The sequence below is a fragment of the Nothobranchius furzeri genome, chromosome 10 (assembly GCF_043380555.1).
Source record: "Nothobranchius furzeri strain GRZ-AD chromosome 10, NfurGRZ-RIMD1, whole genome shotgun sequence".
Classification (NCBI taxonomy): Eukaryota; Metazoa; Chordata; class Actinopteri; order Cyprinodontiformes; family Nothobranchiidae; genus Nothobranchius; species Nothobranchius furzeri.
In genome coordinates this window covers 65,290,354-65,309,761 of record NC_091750.1, presented here as the reverse complement: position 1 = coordinate 65,309,761, position 19,408 = coordinate 65,290,354, and the positions used below count along the sequence as shown (strand labels likewise).

The 19,408-nt window shown below is 44.6% G+C and overlaps 1 protein-coding gene across 2 annotated transcripts; it reads left to right on the top strand.

Moving 5' to 3' along the window:
- Positions 1 to 51: 51 nt before the first annotated feature.
- ltn1 (listerin E3 ubiquitin protein ligase 1) lies at positions 52 to 19,174 on the top strand. Of its 2 annotated transcripts, none has more exons than XM_015961711.3 (32): positions 52 to 215; positions 408 to 614; positions 720 to 818; positions 945 to 1,175; positions 1,252 to 1,304; positions 1,425 to 1,605; positions 1,716 to 1,889; positions 2,031 to 2,221; positions 4,654 to 4,801; positions 4,880 to 5,134; positions 5,211 to 5,504; positions 5,681 to 5,887; positions 5,977 to 6,018; positions 6,096 to 6,276; positions 6,358 to 6,597; positions 6,678 to 6,831; positions 7,229 to 7,379; positions 7,454 to 7,664; positions 7,979 to 8,135; positions 12,031 to 12,144; positions 12,230 to 12,357; positions 12,433 to 12,568; positions 12,695 to 12,839; positions 12,930 to 13,143; positions 13,215 to 13,452; positions 13,523 to 13,600; positions 13,678 to 13,864; positions 13,964 to 14,129; positions 14,211 to 14,431; positions 18,093 to 18,287; positions 18,729 to 18,896; positions 18,980 to 19,174. In XM_015961711.3, exons 1-32 carry the CDS (start codon positions 174 to 176, stop codon positions 19,040 to 19,042), a joined length of 5,271 nt encoding a protein of 1,756 aa, XP_015817197.3. In that variant the 5' UTR covers positions 52 to 173; the 3' UTR covers positions 19,043 to 19,174. The 2 variants fall into 2 exon arrangements, with proteins under 2 accessions (XP_015817197.3, XP_054586861.2); XM_054730886.2 differs by having other exon boundaries at positions 1,698 to 1,889.
- The last annotated feature ends 234 nt before the right edge of the window (positions 19,175 to 19,408 follow it).

The following is a 19,408-nucleotide window of genomic DNA, read 5'->3' as shown; positions in this document are numbered from 1 at the left end:
TCCTTGTAGAAAAACAACAGAAGCGTTTCTTTCCTACTTTATGCAGTGAAAAAGCAAAGGTTGAGAGTGACGTAACGTCCGACTTTTCTGAGTTACTCGGATGTAGCTATGAGAAATGGTGAATAAAATTGTTTTTATAAGTTTTATTTTGTTAAAACTATAAAAACCTAACCATGGGGGGCAAGAACAAACAGAGAACAAAAGGAAACGTTCGGGTAAGTCGCTACCAATACCTGTACGCCATTTATAATGCTAAATAGCGTTAGCATCAAACCGAGTTAGCACAAGCTACACTGTAAACGTCATGTCAGGTAACGCTACGTGGTTTTACCACAGATAAATACAGCCAGTACGCGTCATGTTGTTTTACGTTTTCCCTCAAAATCGCGTGTTCGCTCTTCAAACAGCCGTCCAGCAGCGGCCGGGCTGCTGAGGTTCTGACCCGGGAGGGTGGTGTGATCCCAGGCTTCGTGGGGTTTGACTCTACCGTCACCTCTGAGCTCAGCTATGTTCCAGCTGTCCACGGAGTGGAGGAGATAGACAACCTGGTGGATGCGGACTTCCGCCTGGTGCTCAGGAAGCTTTCCAAGAGGGATGTTGTGACTAGACTGAAAGTGAGCTCACAGTTGATGCAGCAGTGTCACTTCTTAACACTTCATAGTATTCAGGTTTAAATAATCCGATCTGAGTCCAGGTGTGTAACACTGTGTTAAATCCAGGCTGTCCAAGACTTTGGGTCCATGTGTCAGAAACGACACGCTGAAGATGTGAAAGGAGTCCTGCCCTACTGGCCAAGAATTTACTGCAAGATATCAGTGGTGAGCTGTTTGAGCATCAGTAAAACAACTTCACTGGGTCAAACATGTCTTAATCATGTTAAAGAAAGAACATCTTTGGAAATAAACAGCCTGATTTTATTGATGTTGTTTTGAAATGAACCTCAGGATCACGATCGCCGCATCAGAGAAGCCACCCAGCTGGCCTTTGAGCAGCTGGTGCTAAAGGTGCGCCGCAGCTTGGCCCCCTTTCTGAAGAGTCTGATGGGCCACTGGATCCTGTCCCAGTGTGACACCTACACACCTGCAGCATCTGCTGCATGCCGGGCCTTCCAGGCTGCCTTCTCACCCGCTAAACAGCCCGAAGCCCTTGGCTTCTGCAAGGATGAAATCCTAAATGTGAGTAGAGGTGTTGCCCATTAGAGTCGAGGAGTTCGCTATTGCTTACATTTAATTTGGGATATTTTGGTTGCAGGTACTTCAAGATATTTTGTTAAAAGAAACAGCCGACACACTCAGCGATCCGCAGTATGTAAAGAGTTGATTTTTTTTAATGCTTTTGTAAACATCCCTCTCACTGGGTATTCGTTAACAACACATTCTTTGGGAAAACTTGCTGAGGCCTCGTTTCCCCCACTTGTTGATTAGAAGTGTGACAGAGGAGGAGCGGGAAGCCAAATATGTACGGATGCTGACCAGTTCCCTGTTGGGGGTGAAGAGACTTCTTTCCCTGCTGCTTCAGAGTGACAGGACAGCTTTAGAGACCAAACTAGAACATTTGGTCAGCTCTGGGAAGTTCTGGAAGTACAGCAAACACAAAACACCACAGGTAACGCTGTTCCGTCAAGGAAACCGACGCTCAAATGTGAACTAGCCTAGCATTTTCCAAAAGGTGTCGGTGTGTGTAATTGTTCCAGTTAGTTTGAATGGTCTCCACAGGTGAGAGGGGCCTTTTTTGAGATGGTGTGCTCTCTCTGCGAGTTCACTCCTGGGCTGGTTCAAGCCAAAGCAGCACAGCTATGCCCGGCTGTTCTCCTCAGTATTGACGACACGGATCCTGTTGTGCTGCCTCCTGTGTGGGAAGCCGTTCTTCACGTTGTGTCTACGCTCCCTGTACGCTTCAATATGATCAAATTCACATCTTGATTTTAGTCATTCTTTTATTACATCAGAGTTCAATTGTGAAATTATTTAAGATGGGTTCCAGTTTTTTATAAAAGCATCTAATCTTGGAATTTCCTGCTAATGTTTCAGGATTGCTGGACACACGTGAATGCCAAGAAGGGTTTCCTGCCTAAACTTTGGGCTCTGCTAAAGGAAGGGGGTAAGGGCATGGCTAAAGCGCTCCACCCAAATCTAATGCCGCTCCTCAGCAAGCTGCCACAGAAGGTCACTGATCCAAACCTGGACTTCTACGCCACCTTCTTCACTGCATTAATGCAAGGGTCAGTTGTGTCTGAGTGTGTCCATGCTTGTAATTATGTAAAATGTTCAGACAGATGTAGGTCTGCTGATCTGATCAGATATACTTTGTTTAGCTTTCAGTGAGCTCCCATGATGTCTTTAACTTTTTCTTTAATTTGTTTACTAAAATAGTGGGATTGGGGTCTTTGGTGACATCTTCCGTAAAAAAGATGTCTTGTGCTTCCTAGTCTTATCTTTTGCCGTTGTTTCTGTGTAACGAGCAGATAGCCTTGCGCTATTTTTCAAGTGTTGAGTAAAGACGCAAAACTATGATGAGTGCACAAACAAGAGCGGCTTATTTTTGTCAGAGTTGTTGGGAAAATCAGCTACGCTGAAGTGAGCTGTTGTTGGCTTGGCAGTTGTGTTGGAAAAGGGGCTTGAGCTGCCGTCCCTGTTTGAGACCAGGTCAAATCAGAGAAATGTCTTTTCCTCAACCATAAAATTTAAACACGACTGTTTAAAGGAGACATATGATGTCATTTTATAAGTTATAATAGTTTTATGTTTGATACAAATCATGTTCATGACAGTGTTTCCCTTACATAGGCGTAGCCGTGGCGGCCCGCCACGGCTGAAATCCCAGCCCCACGCCTACAAGATCCCAAGTTTGATTGATTTAAAAAAAATAATTGTTTATTTATTTATTTTTGCGCTGTTTCCCGAAGAAGCAGCGGGAACTACTCTGTTGTTGCTTGTGATCACAGCCGGCAGGCAGCAAGGAGGAGGAGGCAGGGCAGGGTGGTTACAGCCAGGGATGAGCCAGATTCTCATTTCAGACAAGTTTATGTATATTTATGTTTATTCATTTAGCAGATGCTTTTATTCAAAGCGACTTACAATTTATAACCTATAGGGCATGTTGTGATCTGTGGGGGAAACCGGAGTACCCGGAGGAAACCCATGCATGCATGGGGAGAACACGCAACTCCACGCAGAAAGGCCGCAGCCGAGTTTTGAACCTGCAACCTTCGTGCTGCGAGGCAACAGTGCTAACCACTGCGCCGCCATGCAGCCCAGGATCCGGTACGGATAAAGCATTTTTGACGAATACGAGCGTGAAACGAGTAAACCTGGTAAATATCTGTAATCGTGCTGAAGGAAAATCCTCATTGGGTAACTGACTGTCTTCACGCTCTGTGATTGGCCAGTCACATAGAGCGCCCGCCCCTCCCTACACACAAAACTCTGCAGCCGGGAGCTCAGTCCGGCCCATGCATCCACACACACACACAGACAGTAACGTATCTCTGTGCTTGCTTCACTGTTGCTCACGTTTCTTCAGAACTCCCTAGGTTTTCTTCAGCTCGCCTCTCTTTCGGTAGAATATTTAAAAGATACTTTTTTCGTAACGTACGTGGTGCATTTGACAAGACAGAGCTGAAAACGGCTCGTGCATACGTCGGTCACTGCCTCCGCTCCGGTCGGGTTTTTTAAAATTATTTTAACTCTCTTCCCCTCTCTCTCTCACACACACCTCAGTCAACATTGTTTTGTTTAACTGTGTGTGGGAAAAATGCCAACAACGTTAGGAAAAAATCAGTTTAATCAAATAAAAATAAAATGGTTCTAGTATTTCATATTTTCTAGTTCCTACTGCATGAGTTCAGATGCATTAATTCATGCACTTAAAATAATAATGTTCTGATTTTATTGAAAAACTTGTTCTGTAATACACTCAACAAAAATATAAACACAACACGTTTGTTTCTGCTCCCGATTTTTCACGAGATGAACGTAAAGATTTAAAATTCATTCCAGATACACAACATTACCATTTCTCTCAAACGTTGTTCACAAATCAGTCTAATCAGGAACTTTTTGAAATGACTCGTTTTGAGGAACACAATTCCTTAAACTAAACACTGACAGGAAGTGAATGGATGGGTGTTTTATGTTTAGGGTAATATGGAGGCAGTAGTGACCCACACGGCGGCACAAAAAGATGCAGAATGTGAGTTTATATGATGAGTGCTCTTTAATGAACGAGAACCCAATCACAGAAGTAGTTAAGAGACGGTGGCACAGGAGTTAAGTGCTCGCCCCGTAATCGGAAGGTTGCAGGTTCCAGCTCCGCTCAGTCTGTCGCTGTCGTTGTGTCCTTGGGCAAGACACTTAACCCCCCTTGCCTGCTGGTGGTGGTCAGGGACCGGTGGCGCCAGTGCTCGGCAGCCTCGCCTCTGTCAGTGCGCCCCAGGGCAGCTGTGGCTACATCGTAGCTCATCCCCACCAGTGTGTGAATGTGTGTGTGAATGTGTGAATGAGTGATTGTGTTGTAAAGCGCCTTGGGGGGTTCCAGGACTCAAGAAGACGCTATATCAAATACAGGCCATTTACCAATAATGTATTTTTTACTTGGCTCTTTTAGTTGTTAGCGATGTTTGCATTTCTTCTCCTCTCTCGTGCGTTTGTTCAGTCTTTCTAGTGAGCGCGCCGTGTCGAGCCCGTCAGAGAGCGCTGTGATCGTGACGTCTGTTGTTGAGTGCTTGAGGTACTGCATGCTGCAGAATACAGGAGACGATCTTTCCCAGGAGAAAATAAGGACCATGCTTATTTCACAGCAGGTGGGTTGGCAACGTTTTGCCTGATTTAAATTCATACCAACAAGTTCAGATTTTTCACATTCTTTTGTTCTTTTGCAGCTTTTGCCTTTACTAGAGAAGGGGATTAGAAATTCCCTTCAGCACAGGCCTCTTTTCGATTTAGTGACTGAAATGCTCGTTTCCTGGGAGAAAAAGGCTGGTTTGCACGGTGAAAGTGAGGAAAATAGCAGCAAGGGTGTGTTTCAGAGACTTCTGGCTGACTTCTGGGAGGATGTTGGTCTTTTGCTTGTGAGTTTCGTTGATACCGAGGAGGCAGATCCACGGGCTCTGGAAGGTGTTGCCACCTTGCTGCATGTGAGTTGACTTACCAGAGATACTCGTGATTCTGGAAAGAGATGCTGCACATCTTTCCTCCCTCGTGTCTGACCAGGTGATGCGTTATCCTGGGAGAGGAGGCGGAACAAACCCCCCAAAAAAGAAATCTGTCAGGCTGTGTTTGTCTAAGCCAGAGGAGGAGGAGGAGACGACTGGAATCCAGGGGAGTGAAGCTGAGAAGCTTGTGAACGAGGAAGCGTCCGGGTTCCTGCGGACTCAGCATTTAGAAGACGCCGTGTGCCAGCTGGCGCAGCTTTGTCTGGTGCACGTGAATGAGAAAAACTCAGAGAAGCACCTTGTTTTCCTCTCACTTCTCCTGCAGTCCTTCCACACACCCAGAGTTTTCAGCGTAAGTCAGGAAATTATATTTTTGGTGCTTTGACAAAGTTTATTGTGCCTCCTTATTTTTAAGATGGGAGAAAACTGCTGTATTTACAGTTGGAGTGCAGTGAAATAAGAGTGGTTGGTGGTGTTGACTGTCACCAGTTTACTGTGTTCATTTTTCTTTCTGTTTCTTCTTCTCAGGCTTTAAATGAATTTGATGAAAGAATCTCAGAAGATGAATGCCGGCCGGATCAGAACCCAGTGACGCGGTTCCTGCTGAAGCGAGTGGTCGTGTGGCTGGCTGTGGTGCGGCGCAGCAACACCGAACACCTGGTGGAGATGATCTTCAGCTCACTTCGGTGCTGCAGCCGGCAGGAAACCACGCTCGTCCTCAACCACGTCACCACGGTAACCACATCTTTAATCTTGGTGAAGGATTCAGGTACAGTTCTGGATTCGGGGGGGGGTTTGCTGACATTCGCTGCTCTTCTTCTCAGATGGGTTTGGAGTCGGGAATCATCCTACAGATTATTCAGAGGGTAAAAGTCATTTGTTCACTTTTAATCACATTCCCATTAATGTGCGTCGTCCACTAATCCACTGTCCGGCTCTGCAGGCGTCTAAAGATCCTCAGACTTGCGCGAGCTGCAGTGATTGGCTGAAAGGCTCAGTTCTTGGTGAACAACTCTTGGGATTGACAGAGGAGCTCTGCAAGATTGACAGCAGCTCTCGTTCTTCCACGTGCAACCACAGTTGGATGCTCATCAGCCTGGTCCTCTCTCAGAACCACAACAACGGTGGACACAGACTCCAGAAATGGTTTTATTGAAAGCTCCTTTTCTCCTGACTCTAACCACGCTGCACGTTTATGTTCTCAGAGTGTCTAATAGGGCCGGTGTACATGGAGAAGATCTTAGAGAAGCTCCACACCACTCTCTCTGAGACCAAGAGTCTGTCCAATGCGGGCAACATGGAGCCCCTCATCTCCTTCATCTGCGACGTGGCCTCGTCTTTCTTCTCATCTGTGCAAGACTGCCTTCTCCTGCTCTCAGCCGAGGAGCTCTTGCTCACGGTCTTCCAGCTCATCGCTCAAGATCAAAGACACACTCACCTGTCCGGTGGGTCCTCTCTCACTCTCTGCACGTATGCCGTGAACAAAAGAGTTAAAAACTAACTGGCGTTGCTTTTGTTTTGATAGAATCGCTGTTGGAGAAGCTGAAGAAGGTGTGTGTTGCTGGGGTCCAGTCTCTGGTGCAGCACTGTACATGTGAGGTGAGAGAAGGTGGCTTCCTGCACAGTGCAGCTGTTTGGGTGGTGAAGCAGCTACTAACGGGCTCGCTGGATATTAAAAGGTAGCGTCTGTTTTTCTTTGAGTCAGAATTAGTCCCAACATGTTGAGAGATCATTTAAATATCTAGATTTGTTTTAGCTCGCAGTAGGGATGCACCTATCGGTAAAAGTTAACCGATACCAGGAGCCGATACCAATGCAGTTGCTTGAAAATGGCTTCACTGTAACTTGTCGTTTCTGTTCACCTAATATTTTAGATTTGTGATGATTTCTATTCATATATTTAACTTTTTATTTACCTCACAGTCTTTTCCTGTTGAAAGCAGAGAAGAAAATGAAATCTGTATTCCAAATCATTGCATTTTTTTGTGTGGTAGAAGTATCGCTATCGGCGAGTACTCAGATCCAAGTATCGGTATCGTATCGGTTTGGAAAAAAGTGGTATCGTTGCATCTCTAGTTTGCAGGTTTTAGTCTCGGCTGTGCAAAACGTAGTGGAGACGATCATCTCTGCAGGAGACGAAACCTCCCCCGTCCTCAGTCACTTCTTTACTCTGCTGACACCGAGCCAGGAGGATTGGACCAGAATCAGACAAGTCCTGCCCCCTCAGGTGAGGAACAACCTTACTCTGGGTTTGCACAGAAAGTATTTCATTCACTCATTCATCTCTTCTGTTTTCTTCAGTGGGTGAAAACTCCTCTACTGTCCAACCGTCACAGAGGAGTTTATGACAAACCCTCCAGGGAAACGTGGAGATTTAGAGAGTCAAACAGGCTTCCTGCCCACCTGTGTGTCTGCGCTCTGTTGGGAAAGGTAGCCCAGATCGCTGCAGCCTCACGCTGTGACCGAGGAGTGGCGGATGGTCCTTCACCGCTACCGAACCTCACAAACACAGGTATGACCTACGAGTGGTGAAAACGAAGAGGCAGCAGCAGAAGAGTCTCAGTGTCCTTAGCCAATCAGAGGCGCGTTTGTATATCATTAATATTAATAAGACTCATAATCCTGTCGTTCTCACTCCTCCAACAAACTTCTAGTTCCCTAAACAGGAGCAGGAGAGCTTTTCTTTCACTGAAATCGACTTGCTAGGACTTTTAACGAGTGAATGAGACATTTAAAAACATTTTTGTTATTGAGTTTTCTTTTTTTTGCTCCTAATAATTAAAGTTTCTGTTGTATTTATTTTTATTTATTATTTATTTTTTACAGTTTCAGAGCTGCTGTTTGCGCTGCAGTGGTGTAAGGAGCTGAAGTGGAGCCCTGCAGTTGTGTCTGCCTATCACAGCCTGCTGGCTGAATGGGGGCTGTCGGATGGACTTCACACCAGAGTTCCTCTTCAATCTCTTCTAGAGAGCCTTTACTCGAGGTAGGTTCACCCATTCACCCATTCATCACTGAACAAAAACATAGTTTCACTAGACAGAGCTGGCCCTTGTTATCATTCCCCAAAAGCCTTTAAAATGGCGCTTAACCCCTTATTGACTGAATTAATTTCTAGTAATCTAAAAAAGTGTGTGTGCCTTAAATGCTAAATTAGTGCAAAGATTGTTCATTTGAATTCAGCACCTACAGTTAGGTTATATGGCACAGATCCCTGGTTTTCGCACTTTCTGACTTTTTAGCCGGCTGAATAATTTCTGGGTCACATTAACGTTAGCATTCCCCGAGGCTTATTTATGCTATCGCTGCAGGACCTGCTGAGGCTAGCGATCAACAATGTACACAGGATAAGCTGCCACAGTAATAAAAAGGCAAATGTTTTCTATGTTCACGTACATTCTTAACTCTGAAGGTGATGTAACATTTCAATAAAAAAAAAAAAAAAAAATACTTTATTAATCCCAGAGGGAAATTAATTAATTGATTTGGGTTGCTAAAGGATACATGCTAGCTATTTACTGAGGAAGCAATGCTAACGTTAGCAAAAAGTTATCATTCAGCTGATGTTAACCTATCTCTCTGATATCATTGTTGGTAGAGTCCTGCACGGGCTAAAATCTGAGCCCGTGTCCGGCCCGGCCCGAGGGGGTGGAGCCCCAGCCCGACCCGGTCCGAAAAGGTTTTCAGGATTCTCTGGCCCGACCCGAGCCCGACCTTTTTTAAACCTTTCATAATGTTTTAGCGTGATAGAATGCACAGCTAAACATTCTAATTATCTGTGAGAAGCGTTCTGCAGTAAAAAAATAAAAGAAAGAAAAACCGCATCAATGCAGCTTCTTTTTTTCTAACAGAGCGTATTTTCCGAGCGGCAGATGAAATTACCAACGCTATATTAATTGGATGCGTTTGTAAATGTAATCTGCTCTGAAAACGTGCTCTTGTGCAATTAGAAAAAAAAGCAGCATTCTAATTTTCTAACTGCAGAGCGCATTTTCAGAGCGGCAGATTAAATAAACGCCCCCAATTAATATAGCGTTTGTAAATTTAATCTGCCGCTCTGAAAATGCGCTCTCCAGTTAGAAAACAACCAGCAATGAATGCTGTATTTTTTTTAACTGCAGAGCAAATTTATTCACAGAAAAATAGAATGCTGCCGTTTTCATGAGAATAAACGAATGGTTTCTGACATCAAAGTGGACATAACATGGCATATTAGAACAGGGGCGCATGTTTCAATCAGCAGCTTGAGAATTTGTTTATATAGGCGCATTTATGAACCACACAGACCTTAACTGAGCTTTTAATGGCATAATGACCATAGCAATAAAATTATAAGAACAAGCCTTTAAGAACAGCCTACGTCCCGTTTAACAAAAGTTGAGCCCCTTAACGTGGCACAAGTCCTCCATTTTCTGAACACAACAAGAGGAACAGTTTATTTGGCATCATGCAGGAAAAGAATGGCATCCACAGTTTTGGTGGCAAGTCCAGTCCTCCTTTCCTCTATCGCTCTTCCAGCTGCGCTAAAAGCGCACTCGCTGCTGCTACTGCTGGCCGGGACACTGAAGACCACAGATCCCTTCCATCAGCTCCCATGCTGGGGTTGAGGCTGAGGTAGAACTGGACTTCATCCTCTCTGACATTTTCCCACGCGTTCTCAGGCTCTTCCAGCACTCTCCTCTTTGGTGCAGTACCAGCAGCTGCTGCGCTTGAACCATCTGCGTAAAATCATAACAAAACTAGGCAAATTTAGGCCAATATATAGCTACATTAGTATGCTAACAAAACAAAAATACCTGATTGTCCTGTAGCCTGCTCTTGCCGACGCGCTGCAGCAACCTCCCCCGCTCTGAAGCGGTTTTTCTGGATTCACACATGTTGCTGGATGTCGGTCCTCTCAGCGGGAGTAAACATCCACAGTTGGTTGAACTTTGGCCATAAAAAAATGGCAATTTTATGAAGTGGCTGGATTTCCTGCGTGAGAAGCAGGCAGGTGCTGTTGTGTTCAAGTGTTTAGTTTTTTTTAATGAATTCAATTAAAAATAAAGGCGCCTGGCCCGGCCCGTGTCCGAGGTAATTACACAGTCGTTGGCCCTCGGGCTGTCGGGCCGGGCTGACTCCCGGGCTGAGGGCTCCGGTGCAGGGCTCTAATTGTTACTGTCACTTCAAAACTGTGCTAACTGGCTAATAAAGAGCTAGCATGTATCAGCTCCTTGTAACCCAAAGTAGAAGCTTGTTAACTCACCATAATGAATGTAGGGGGACACGTACTATTTAAAACCTGAATGTGGCGTCTCAAATACGTCCTGGACCTGTTGGCTGTTCTTCTCGGCAGGTTCTGTAAAAATTGCTACGCGATCGAGAACACAGACGTTGATGCAGCCCGGAAGCGACTCAGCTGGCTAAAAAGTCAGGAAGCGGTCCGTGGCAAAGCAGACATGTTCAAATCTCTACAATATAAGTAATTTTATAGATACTTCTGTTCAGGAAATAGAGTCAATTGTTTTTTCTTTTAAATACAGTTTTCCTTTTTGCTGAACAGAGCTGGAGTCTCTTAGTCCCCGTGTCACAACAGGAAAACATCCGTTTCATCAACAGCCTTTAAAACGCACAACAGGAAACCTGAAATAAACATTACAACATTTTTGTAAATCACATTCATTCTTTTTTTTTCTCCACCTGGTGAGATAAAAGCAGGCCGTGCTGAAAAGTACTAACAACTTCAACATTTTTAATCAGATTTGATCCTTTCTGAGATATCATTAGGAACACAAATCAATAAACTTTATGGAATTTCACAACCTACCTCAAATTTGGACATTTATGGAAGTTTTTGGACGAAGTCTGCTCAGGTTGTGGAGTGCCCTCTTCTGTTTTCATAAACTGGACGTTTTTCAAACTCCCGACAGCAAAAACGCTTTATATTTAACACATATACACACAAATATTAGTCTTACACACACACTCACGATTTGAAATGGCTTGAATGATCCATAAAACGTCAAAGGAAAGCACACATCAATCAATCAATCAATCAATCAGATTTATTTATAAAGCGCCTTTCAGACAAAGTGCTTCTCAAAGTGCTTTACAAAATTACCCCAGGTTCCCGTAACAGGTTAAAAACATTAACGGACATATGCAAGCACACACACGCACGCACGCACACACACACACACACACACACACACACAAGTAAAAATTATATTTGGCTGAGTCCAGATGAGCCCAGTAAGTTAAGGCAAGGAAACGCCATCAGAGGAGCCGTCTGCCCCGGCAGCATCAGGTCTTCCACACTAAGTCAGGGCGCTCAGTGGAGGGGGAGCATAGACCCCCACCTATAGAGCGCCCAGGAAGCTACAGTCGACCACCGCTCCCGGGGCAGAGGGCCCCCACAGAGGAAACACTGGATTAAAATGAGTAAAAATATAATAAAAGAGCTGATATAAATGACAAAAGTTAGAAAATAAGTAATAAATAAAATCATATAGACAGTAAAATAATAATATTAAATAATAAAACTGTGCTAAAATATAATAATGTAAAACATGCAAAGCAAGTAATAAAATATAATCATGTAAAACAAGGAATAAAACTGTAGTAAATATTTAGATAAAAGCTAACCTAAAAAGGTGGGTCTTGAGCCTGGACTTAAAAACATGAACGTTCTCTGCGGCCCTGAGCTCCTCTGGCAGCTCGTTCCAGAGGCGAGGGCCATAACACTGGAAGGACGCCTCGCCGTGAGCGTGTGTCCTGACATTTACGAGTTTGCATATTTCTGAGTACACAGTTTAGAATGTTACCTTTTTTTGTTTCACATGGTCATTTTTTACTTTATTACTAACTTCCAGACTAATTTTCTGGCGTTTTCTTCTCTTTAGGTCTTTGACAGACGGGGGTCTGTGGTCTCTGACTCTAGACGACTACATCAGCACCAACAACTTGGCAGCCACTCATGGTGCAGCTTTAAGGAGACTTTTTGGTAGTTCAGACAGGTCAGTCATCTATTAGAAAACAAACCCTCTTTAGTAGTCAGAGCTGCTGCAGATTAAAACTAAACCCTCTCATGCGTGTGGGCAGTCTGTTCCCAGTGTCTCAGAGCAAACTGAGCACACTTCAGGTGCTCTGCCCAGCCATGACAGGAACAGACAGAGAGACGCTCGTCACCTTGGCCACGGCCGGATTAATCAACTGGCAGGAGAATGACAGTAAGATGAGCACATTTCTGTTACACGGACACATTTGTATATATTGGAAGAACAAATCTGGACCGTGTGTTGCAGATGTGTACGGGTGTCTGGCGGTGCTGCAGTGCTGCTTAAAGGCAAACACACCGGTGGAGGACGAGGTTGTGCAGGCGATCCTGGCCACGGTGATGGAATGGAGGAACAGCAGGGAGGACTGGTTCCTCTTTAGCTGGTAAAACACTAATTAGCTGTTTTATTTCTGCAGAGGGGGGTTTGTAAGAGATGGGATGGACATTATGATGGGTGGTTTTCACATGGTTTGTTTTTATGACTGAATTAACAAATCTTTGTTTCTCAGCGACCTGTCTGACGCTACGTCTGAACAGCTGAACCTTAACGTGGAGATGATGCGATTCTTGTCTTGGCTGGTGACTCATAAATCATCGATTCTTGGAGGAAACCAGTGGGACTTCCTGCTCTGCTCCATGTTGGCCTGGTTGGAGGTGAGACCCGTATCAGCTCCAGAGCAGGACGCCGTTTTTCCTCACGTTGCCCATTTCATTATTTAAAAAATGATGATCTTCTGAACTCAGGCTGCGGGTGAGAGTGTGAGCAGCCTGTGGAACCCCTGGGTGCAGCTGTTTGTGTGTGAGAACTCTGCCCTGATCGTGAAACTGAACCAGTTCTTCACTTCATCTTCGCCTGACGTATTGGAGAAGCTGCCGTCAGAACTGGCGGGGGAATGGAGAGATTTCTTCATAGAGGGAGTGTACAACCTGCTGCTGCCTCTGCCTGTTAAAATCACTGGTGTGTGGGTGGGATTTATACATATTCCTCACCCCGACATTTACTAATTCCTGGTATTTAAATACATTCAGAGGTCTTCAGTGACCCCGACGACCTTCTGTTCCCCATGGCCGTGCTCCAGTCCGTTGGTTTGGCTCTGGCGCATGTGCCGCTGCAGCAGCTGACCCAAAACTCCTTGCAGCCACGGTTTGTAGCGGACCAAAAGACGAACCTGCCAGAGCCTCTGCAGACGCTCCTCAACACTCTGTGCCCTCTGCTGCTGTTCAAGGCCAGACCTCTGCAGATCACCGTTCACCACATGTTGGAAAAGTAAGGATCCGGTTCATTACTAGGCTCGTGGATGAAATGAAAACGAAACCAACATGTCTGTTTGTTGCAGGGTCATGCCTCAGCTGCCTGCGTGTGACGGAGAAGGAGACAGCAGCAAGTCTGAAGATGACGGAGATGAGCCGTGTCTGTAAGTTGGAGGATTCCCACACACGTGGTTGTTGGTTGTGTTACTTTGCAGAGGTAACGTTGCATGTTGGGCCTCAGCTCTCCTCCAGCTTCGCTCATGGCCGTCCTGACGACATGCGAGGAGCTGTGTGAGAATATCCTGACAGGAGTCCAGGTGGGAGAGTTTGCAGTCGTCCAGCCCCTCAGTGTGGAGTACTCCTACATCCTGGGATACCTGTTGGCCTGGAAGCTGCTGCTCACATTTTTCAAATCCTCCCCCTCCCATGTGAGTGGCAGTTCGTCACATGATCAGATATCTAGCAACATTTGAGTCTTTTTAACTGCAGTTTTTACAAAAAATGTTCTTTTTTTTTTTTACATTTAGCTGCGTGCTCATTATGCTCAGTATCTTAAGAGAAGCTGCTCCCTCAACAAGCTCCTCCTCCATCTCTTCAAACTGATGCCCGAGAACCCGGTTTATCCAGGACAGGGGGCGGAGTCTAAAGAGGGCAAAACCTTCTTTACAGAAATTTTGTCTTTGGCAGTTGATGGTGCGCAAAAATCCAACTCTTGCCTGCAGATCTTCACCTTTAAACCTGTTTAAGCTTCACTTTTTTTTGTGTTTAATACAGAGACTAAGAGTGTAGAGTGGGAGCTCCCCCACTTGGCCTGCAGCGTGTATTACAGCACCGTGCAGGACCTGCCAGCCATGTTGCGGTTGTGGTGGAACGGCCAGGAGAAGAGAGTGAGCATGGCTGTGGAGAAGTTCACCAGCAGATACGTCAGCCCGGTTCTGTCAGCCCAGGAGATCTCCTCCGTCCACAACAGCACCCAGATGTTCGACAGCATGACCGTAAGTCTGCAGACATGCTGTGATGTGTACGTCTAACACTTCAGCTTGTGGTTAAACTCAAATGAGTTCCTGCTGCTAAACGGTAGTTCTCTGGAGTTGAGGCGTTAAAAAGTTAAACCCAATGGAAGTCGGTAAATCCATCATGCAATAATGGAAGACGGCAGATTGAGCTGCCTGCCAAACAGCTTTTAAATGTGGTTAACAGAAACACAGTGTGTGATTCTCCGACTTTATTTTAAAAAAATCTATTCGTCCAGATTTTCTCATTTTTGTCCAAGCTGTCGAGCCTCTTCATCCTTTAAATGAAGCTTTATTTGTTTAAGTTGCTGAACTTTTCTTCCTCGCTTGTAACAAAAGGTGTGAATAATTATTTGGTGCAACAGCTGCTTCGCAGGTGCAGGTTAATGATGCAGCAACAGTAGATTCTGTTGAATAAAAATAAACTCTTATTGGTGCTGAAAGCATCAAGTTCATTAAGTCTGATTCTGGCATTTAGCTGCACTAAAGGGAGGTTTATTTATTTATCAGCTTTCACAGATGGAAATCTCTAAATGTTTCTCAATGGAATATTTTAAAATCCAGTGAAGAAAGGAGCCTCACTTTGCCTGAATAAAACCTCTCTGTTGACATTTAGATGTAAAAGTTATGAATAGTTTAAAAACTGTTCTTCCAGTGACTTGGATTGGTCAAAAACACATTTCCTGAACTGGACCACTGAGTGTTAAAGGCCACTTTTTTGCCTGACTGGTGGAACCGGTGGTGATGATCAGTTTAATTGGATAAAGTTACATATTTTTAGCCAATTACCAATTTTTGACAGCAACAGGGCTGGGCGAAAAATCGAAATTGAATCATTATCGAAACCTCCGACTCTAACAGATGTTATTTTTCTCGATAATTCGATAATAAAAGAAATGAAAAACTGTGTAGGTTGGCAACATTCGTGTCACTTTAAGAAGCTGTACCGCCTTGAGTCACATGGCAACGTGACTCATTGTAATATACCGGACAGCCCCATCTAGTGGACAACTTTTGTTTTAGCACAGCAGGGTTTCCCCCAGCACCCTGTAAGCCTGGCGGCCGCCAGGCTTTGCTTGGCCACCCATCAGGCTAAGTGCCATGCCCCGCCCCCCTCCTCGACCCGACCGTGTCCGCTGACACAAACGGCGCAACAAAACTAGAGCCCTCCATCAGCTGATACTGGTGAGAAACAGCAGTGGAACGTGTGCAACCCCCCCCCCTCTCACAGAGGAGCGCTGCAGGACGGAGCCCCCCCCCGGGGGGCAAATCTGCCAGGCGTAACCCATTTCCTGGGGGAAACCCTGCACATACATGTAGTTCTCATCCATTTATCGTTATTGAAGTGAACTCTTCAGTATATCGTGATATTGATTTTAGGCCGTATCGCCCAGCCCTAACAGCAACTCAAAACAACAATCTGATAGTTTAAGGTTGAGCGATTGGATGAGCTATTAATTTATGGACCATCAGTGAAAAGCTGGGGCCTTCACCGATTTGATTAACATGTTTATGTTTTTGTATTTCGCCGACACTTTTGTCCAAAGCGATTTACATGGGATAATGAAGCCAGCAGGTTGCCCTTGAGGCTAAAACAAAACACTAATCAGTCAATCCTAGGTGGCAGTGATCTATAAATTAGTCTCGCTGATTGACCAGCATACACTTTCACTTCTAACCAGTTTAGTTTTTGCAATACTCTTTCTGTGTGTATATATACATATAACTCACTAGAAAGGATTCTTGTGATTCCAGTGATATATTAGTCTGCCAGCCATCCTATATTTGTGAATACATATTCTGGCCATGACCCATAGGGAGGGCTCGGTTGTGGGGCAGAATCTATGGTTGTCTTTCAAATTGTCTCCATGCCATGCTATTGGACAACAACGTACTCATTGCTACGGTTGTCAGTCAACAGGGCAGTCCACTACACTGTCGAAGAAAATGCAAATGCGTCCTTTTTCTTAACTAAGAACTCAAGTTCTTCTATCTGCTCTTGACTCAAAGAAAAGCCCAAGTCTAAATAGTCCAAAGTTTATGCCAGAGCCGTTTCAAGAGAGCCGCTGCCATCTTAGTTATTTCGCTTCGTTGCAGTAACATCCCGCCCACCAAGTCGATACACAGAACTGCTCAGGCCAATGGGAGACCTGCTGAGGCTACAATGGAGCATGACTAGACCGACCTGCAGAGTGAAATCTCTTTGCTAATGCTACGGTCTCTCTAGAATTATAGGAGAATGCTATAAGGCAATCAATGGTACAACCATAACTAGACACTGTAAAAGTTTTGGTCAAAACACTCTGAAATTCTAAATAATGCCTAACTCACTGTTCAAAGGCTCACATCATTGACAGAATAGTGCTATCTCAAACAGAATGACCTTTTTACAACCACAAGGGTCCAATAAAAGTCCTCCAATAAAATGGTCCTGTTGAGTGGCATCTCGCTTAGTAGGGATGTGTATTGGTGAAATACAGGTGAGACGAATCAATATATCACGATACATTCAGCCAGACGATATTAGCGATTTTTTTAGACTGAATTTATTGTAGAAAAATTCAATAAGCAGTCCAAACTGATACTTAACATGTTTAACATGTGGTTTCTGAACCATGATAGAGGGATTTACATTTCAATGGTGGAAACCAAACCCATTGCACACTGCTGCCCACTAGTGGTCAGCATTTTAATTGCACCAAAAGAAAAGAAAATACACAAATGTTTGCATGTAAATTCTTCCAAAAATTAGATACACAGCTTTAGAATATCAATATAATATATTATATTGGAAAAAGTATTGTGATATATTGCCATATTGATATTTTCTTACAACCCTATCACTTAGTCCAACATGTAAAGGGTTACCCCCGTACTGAGGCAAAATTGTCAGCTATTGGCAAGAAGAACGGCCCCCTATTCTTATGTGGAAATCAAACTAGTTCTGGCACTGGCACTTACTGATTGATGCATCGATTAGTTGAATAAATGATCTCAAGTATTACGAACCCTCATGGTTTGTTCCCGCAAACTGATTAAGAGCAATTGTGGGAGATACTTCAGGATTACTTCGAGGTGAGCCAGTTGCGATGGCTGACATCTAGTTAGGATGCCTCCTGGACACCTCCCTGGTGAGGTTTTCTGGGCATGTCCAACCAGGTGGAGACCTAAAGGAAGACCCAGGACATGCTAGAGGGACAATGTTTCTCAGCTGGCCAGGGAACGCCTTGGGTTGTCCCGGAGGAGCTGGCCCAGGTAGCTGGGGAGAGGGAAGTCTGGGCCTCCTTGCTTAGGCTGCTGCCCCCACAACCTGACTCTGAATAAGTGGACGATAATGGATGGATGGTTATTGGTTGATTGTTGCGTGTGCAAATATATGGCCCATCATCAACTTTGGACTGACTGATCGCCCAGTCTTAGTGGCCACTGCAGGCCTGGCTTTCTTGTCACTAGAAAGAAACCACAATGTGTTTCAGAGAGATCCCCTAAAACCAAATATATGTAGTTCCATAAAAACCATGTCGCTCCCCCAGTTTTTCTTATATTTTATAAGCAAAATTCAAAGAAATACAATGTAGAGCATTTACCTGACTGTGTGAAACAACCCCGCTCAGCATTGTTTTTGTTTACTTCCTGATTCCAGGTGAAGGCTCGCTCAGCAGCACGAGAGGTGATAGCTACCTACTCTGTGGATGACATCTACATCGAGTTGGTGATTCAGCTGCCACAGAACTACCCTCTGGGCTCCATCATGGTGGAGAGCGGGAGGCGTGTGGGCGTTGCCGTGCAGCAGTGGAGGAACTGGATGCTGCAGCTGAGCACCTACCTGACACATCAGGTAGAAACGTGATTCCAGTAAACGGGCTGAGTTTGGAAACAGATTATATCCGTCTGGGAAGAGCTGGGTCCCTTCTACTTATTACTAGTAGAGTAGTAGTACGTTTTAGTATTTTCCTTGGTGATTCAACCATTTAATCATGTATATAGGAGCAGGGAGGACGAGAGGTGGGTGGCGCTGTGTGTGAGTGGTACCCCAGCAGCTGAAGGGGTCGAAGCTTTGTGGCTCATTAACAGGGAAGCTTTATTGGGGAAGTACTGAAATTTAGCACCGACAAAATAGCAGATAAACATAGTTTTGATACCCAGCCCTACCACCAGGTTGATATTTTTTATTAATTTATTTTCCCAGAGTGCAAATAAAAAGCCAAAAGTGCTTGATTCTTTTTAAAGGAATTAGGAAATAAAAGGGCTTGAGTGAAATGAATTGTTTTATGTTCAGAATGGAAGCATAATGGAAGGCCTGTCGCTGTGGAAGAACAATGTTGACAAGCGCTTCGAGGGAATAGAAGACTGTATGATCTGCTTCTCCGTCATCCACGGCTCGAACTACTCCCTGCCTAAGAAAGCTTGCCGCACCTGCAAGAAGAAGTTCCACTCGGCCTGTTTGGTGAGTCATCGCCACGTGACCAAAAGAAACTTCACACATTTGTTATGTCTACATATTTACTGTGTTTTCTCCTCTTTCTGCAGTATAAATGGTTCACTTCCAGCAACAAGTCCACCTGCCCGCTCTGCAGGGAAACTTTCTTCTAACAGACGACGTGTTGGCCTTGACTGAAAGAATCTAGACTCCAGGCTGCTCTTTGATCACTGAAATGAAAGAAACATTTTGTTAAAAAAGAAAGTCTGAAGTACACCAAAATAAAAACTAATTATATTTCTGCATCTTTCATGTCCATCCTCAGATGTGAGTGTTGGTTGAGAAGCTCCCAGCGGTTTGTTTAAAGCAGCGCTTTACGATATATGCCCAGCATCAGTGGACTCCTGCTGCTTTAGCTTTTTCTTTCTTTTATTCTTCTGAGACCCACGTGTGAAAAAAAAAAATCACTGATTTGCAAAGCGGGGAAATCAAAGCTGATGCGCTTCAGTTAAAGAGAAAAAAGCTTTTCAAACATTCAA

Bases quoted from the DNA above. Each gene is read 5' to 3' on its own strand.
- ltn1 (XM_054730886.2), top strand. From the start codon at position 174: ATGGGGGGCAAGAACAAACAGAGAACAAAAGGAAACGTTCGG. The intron at 2,222-4,653 runs GTCAGTTGTGTC...GCGTTTGTTCAG, and splicing joins TTCACTGCATTAATGCAAGG to TCTTTCTAGTGAGCGCGCCG. The intron at 13,453-13,522 runs GTAAGGATCCGG...TGTTTGTTGCAG, and splicing joins GTTCACCACATGTTGGAAAA to GGTCATGCCTCAGCTGCCTG.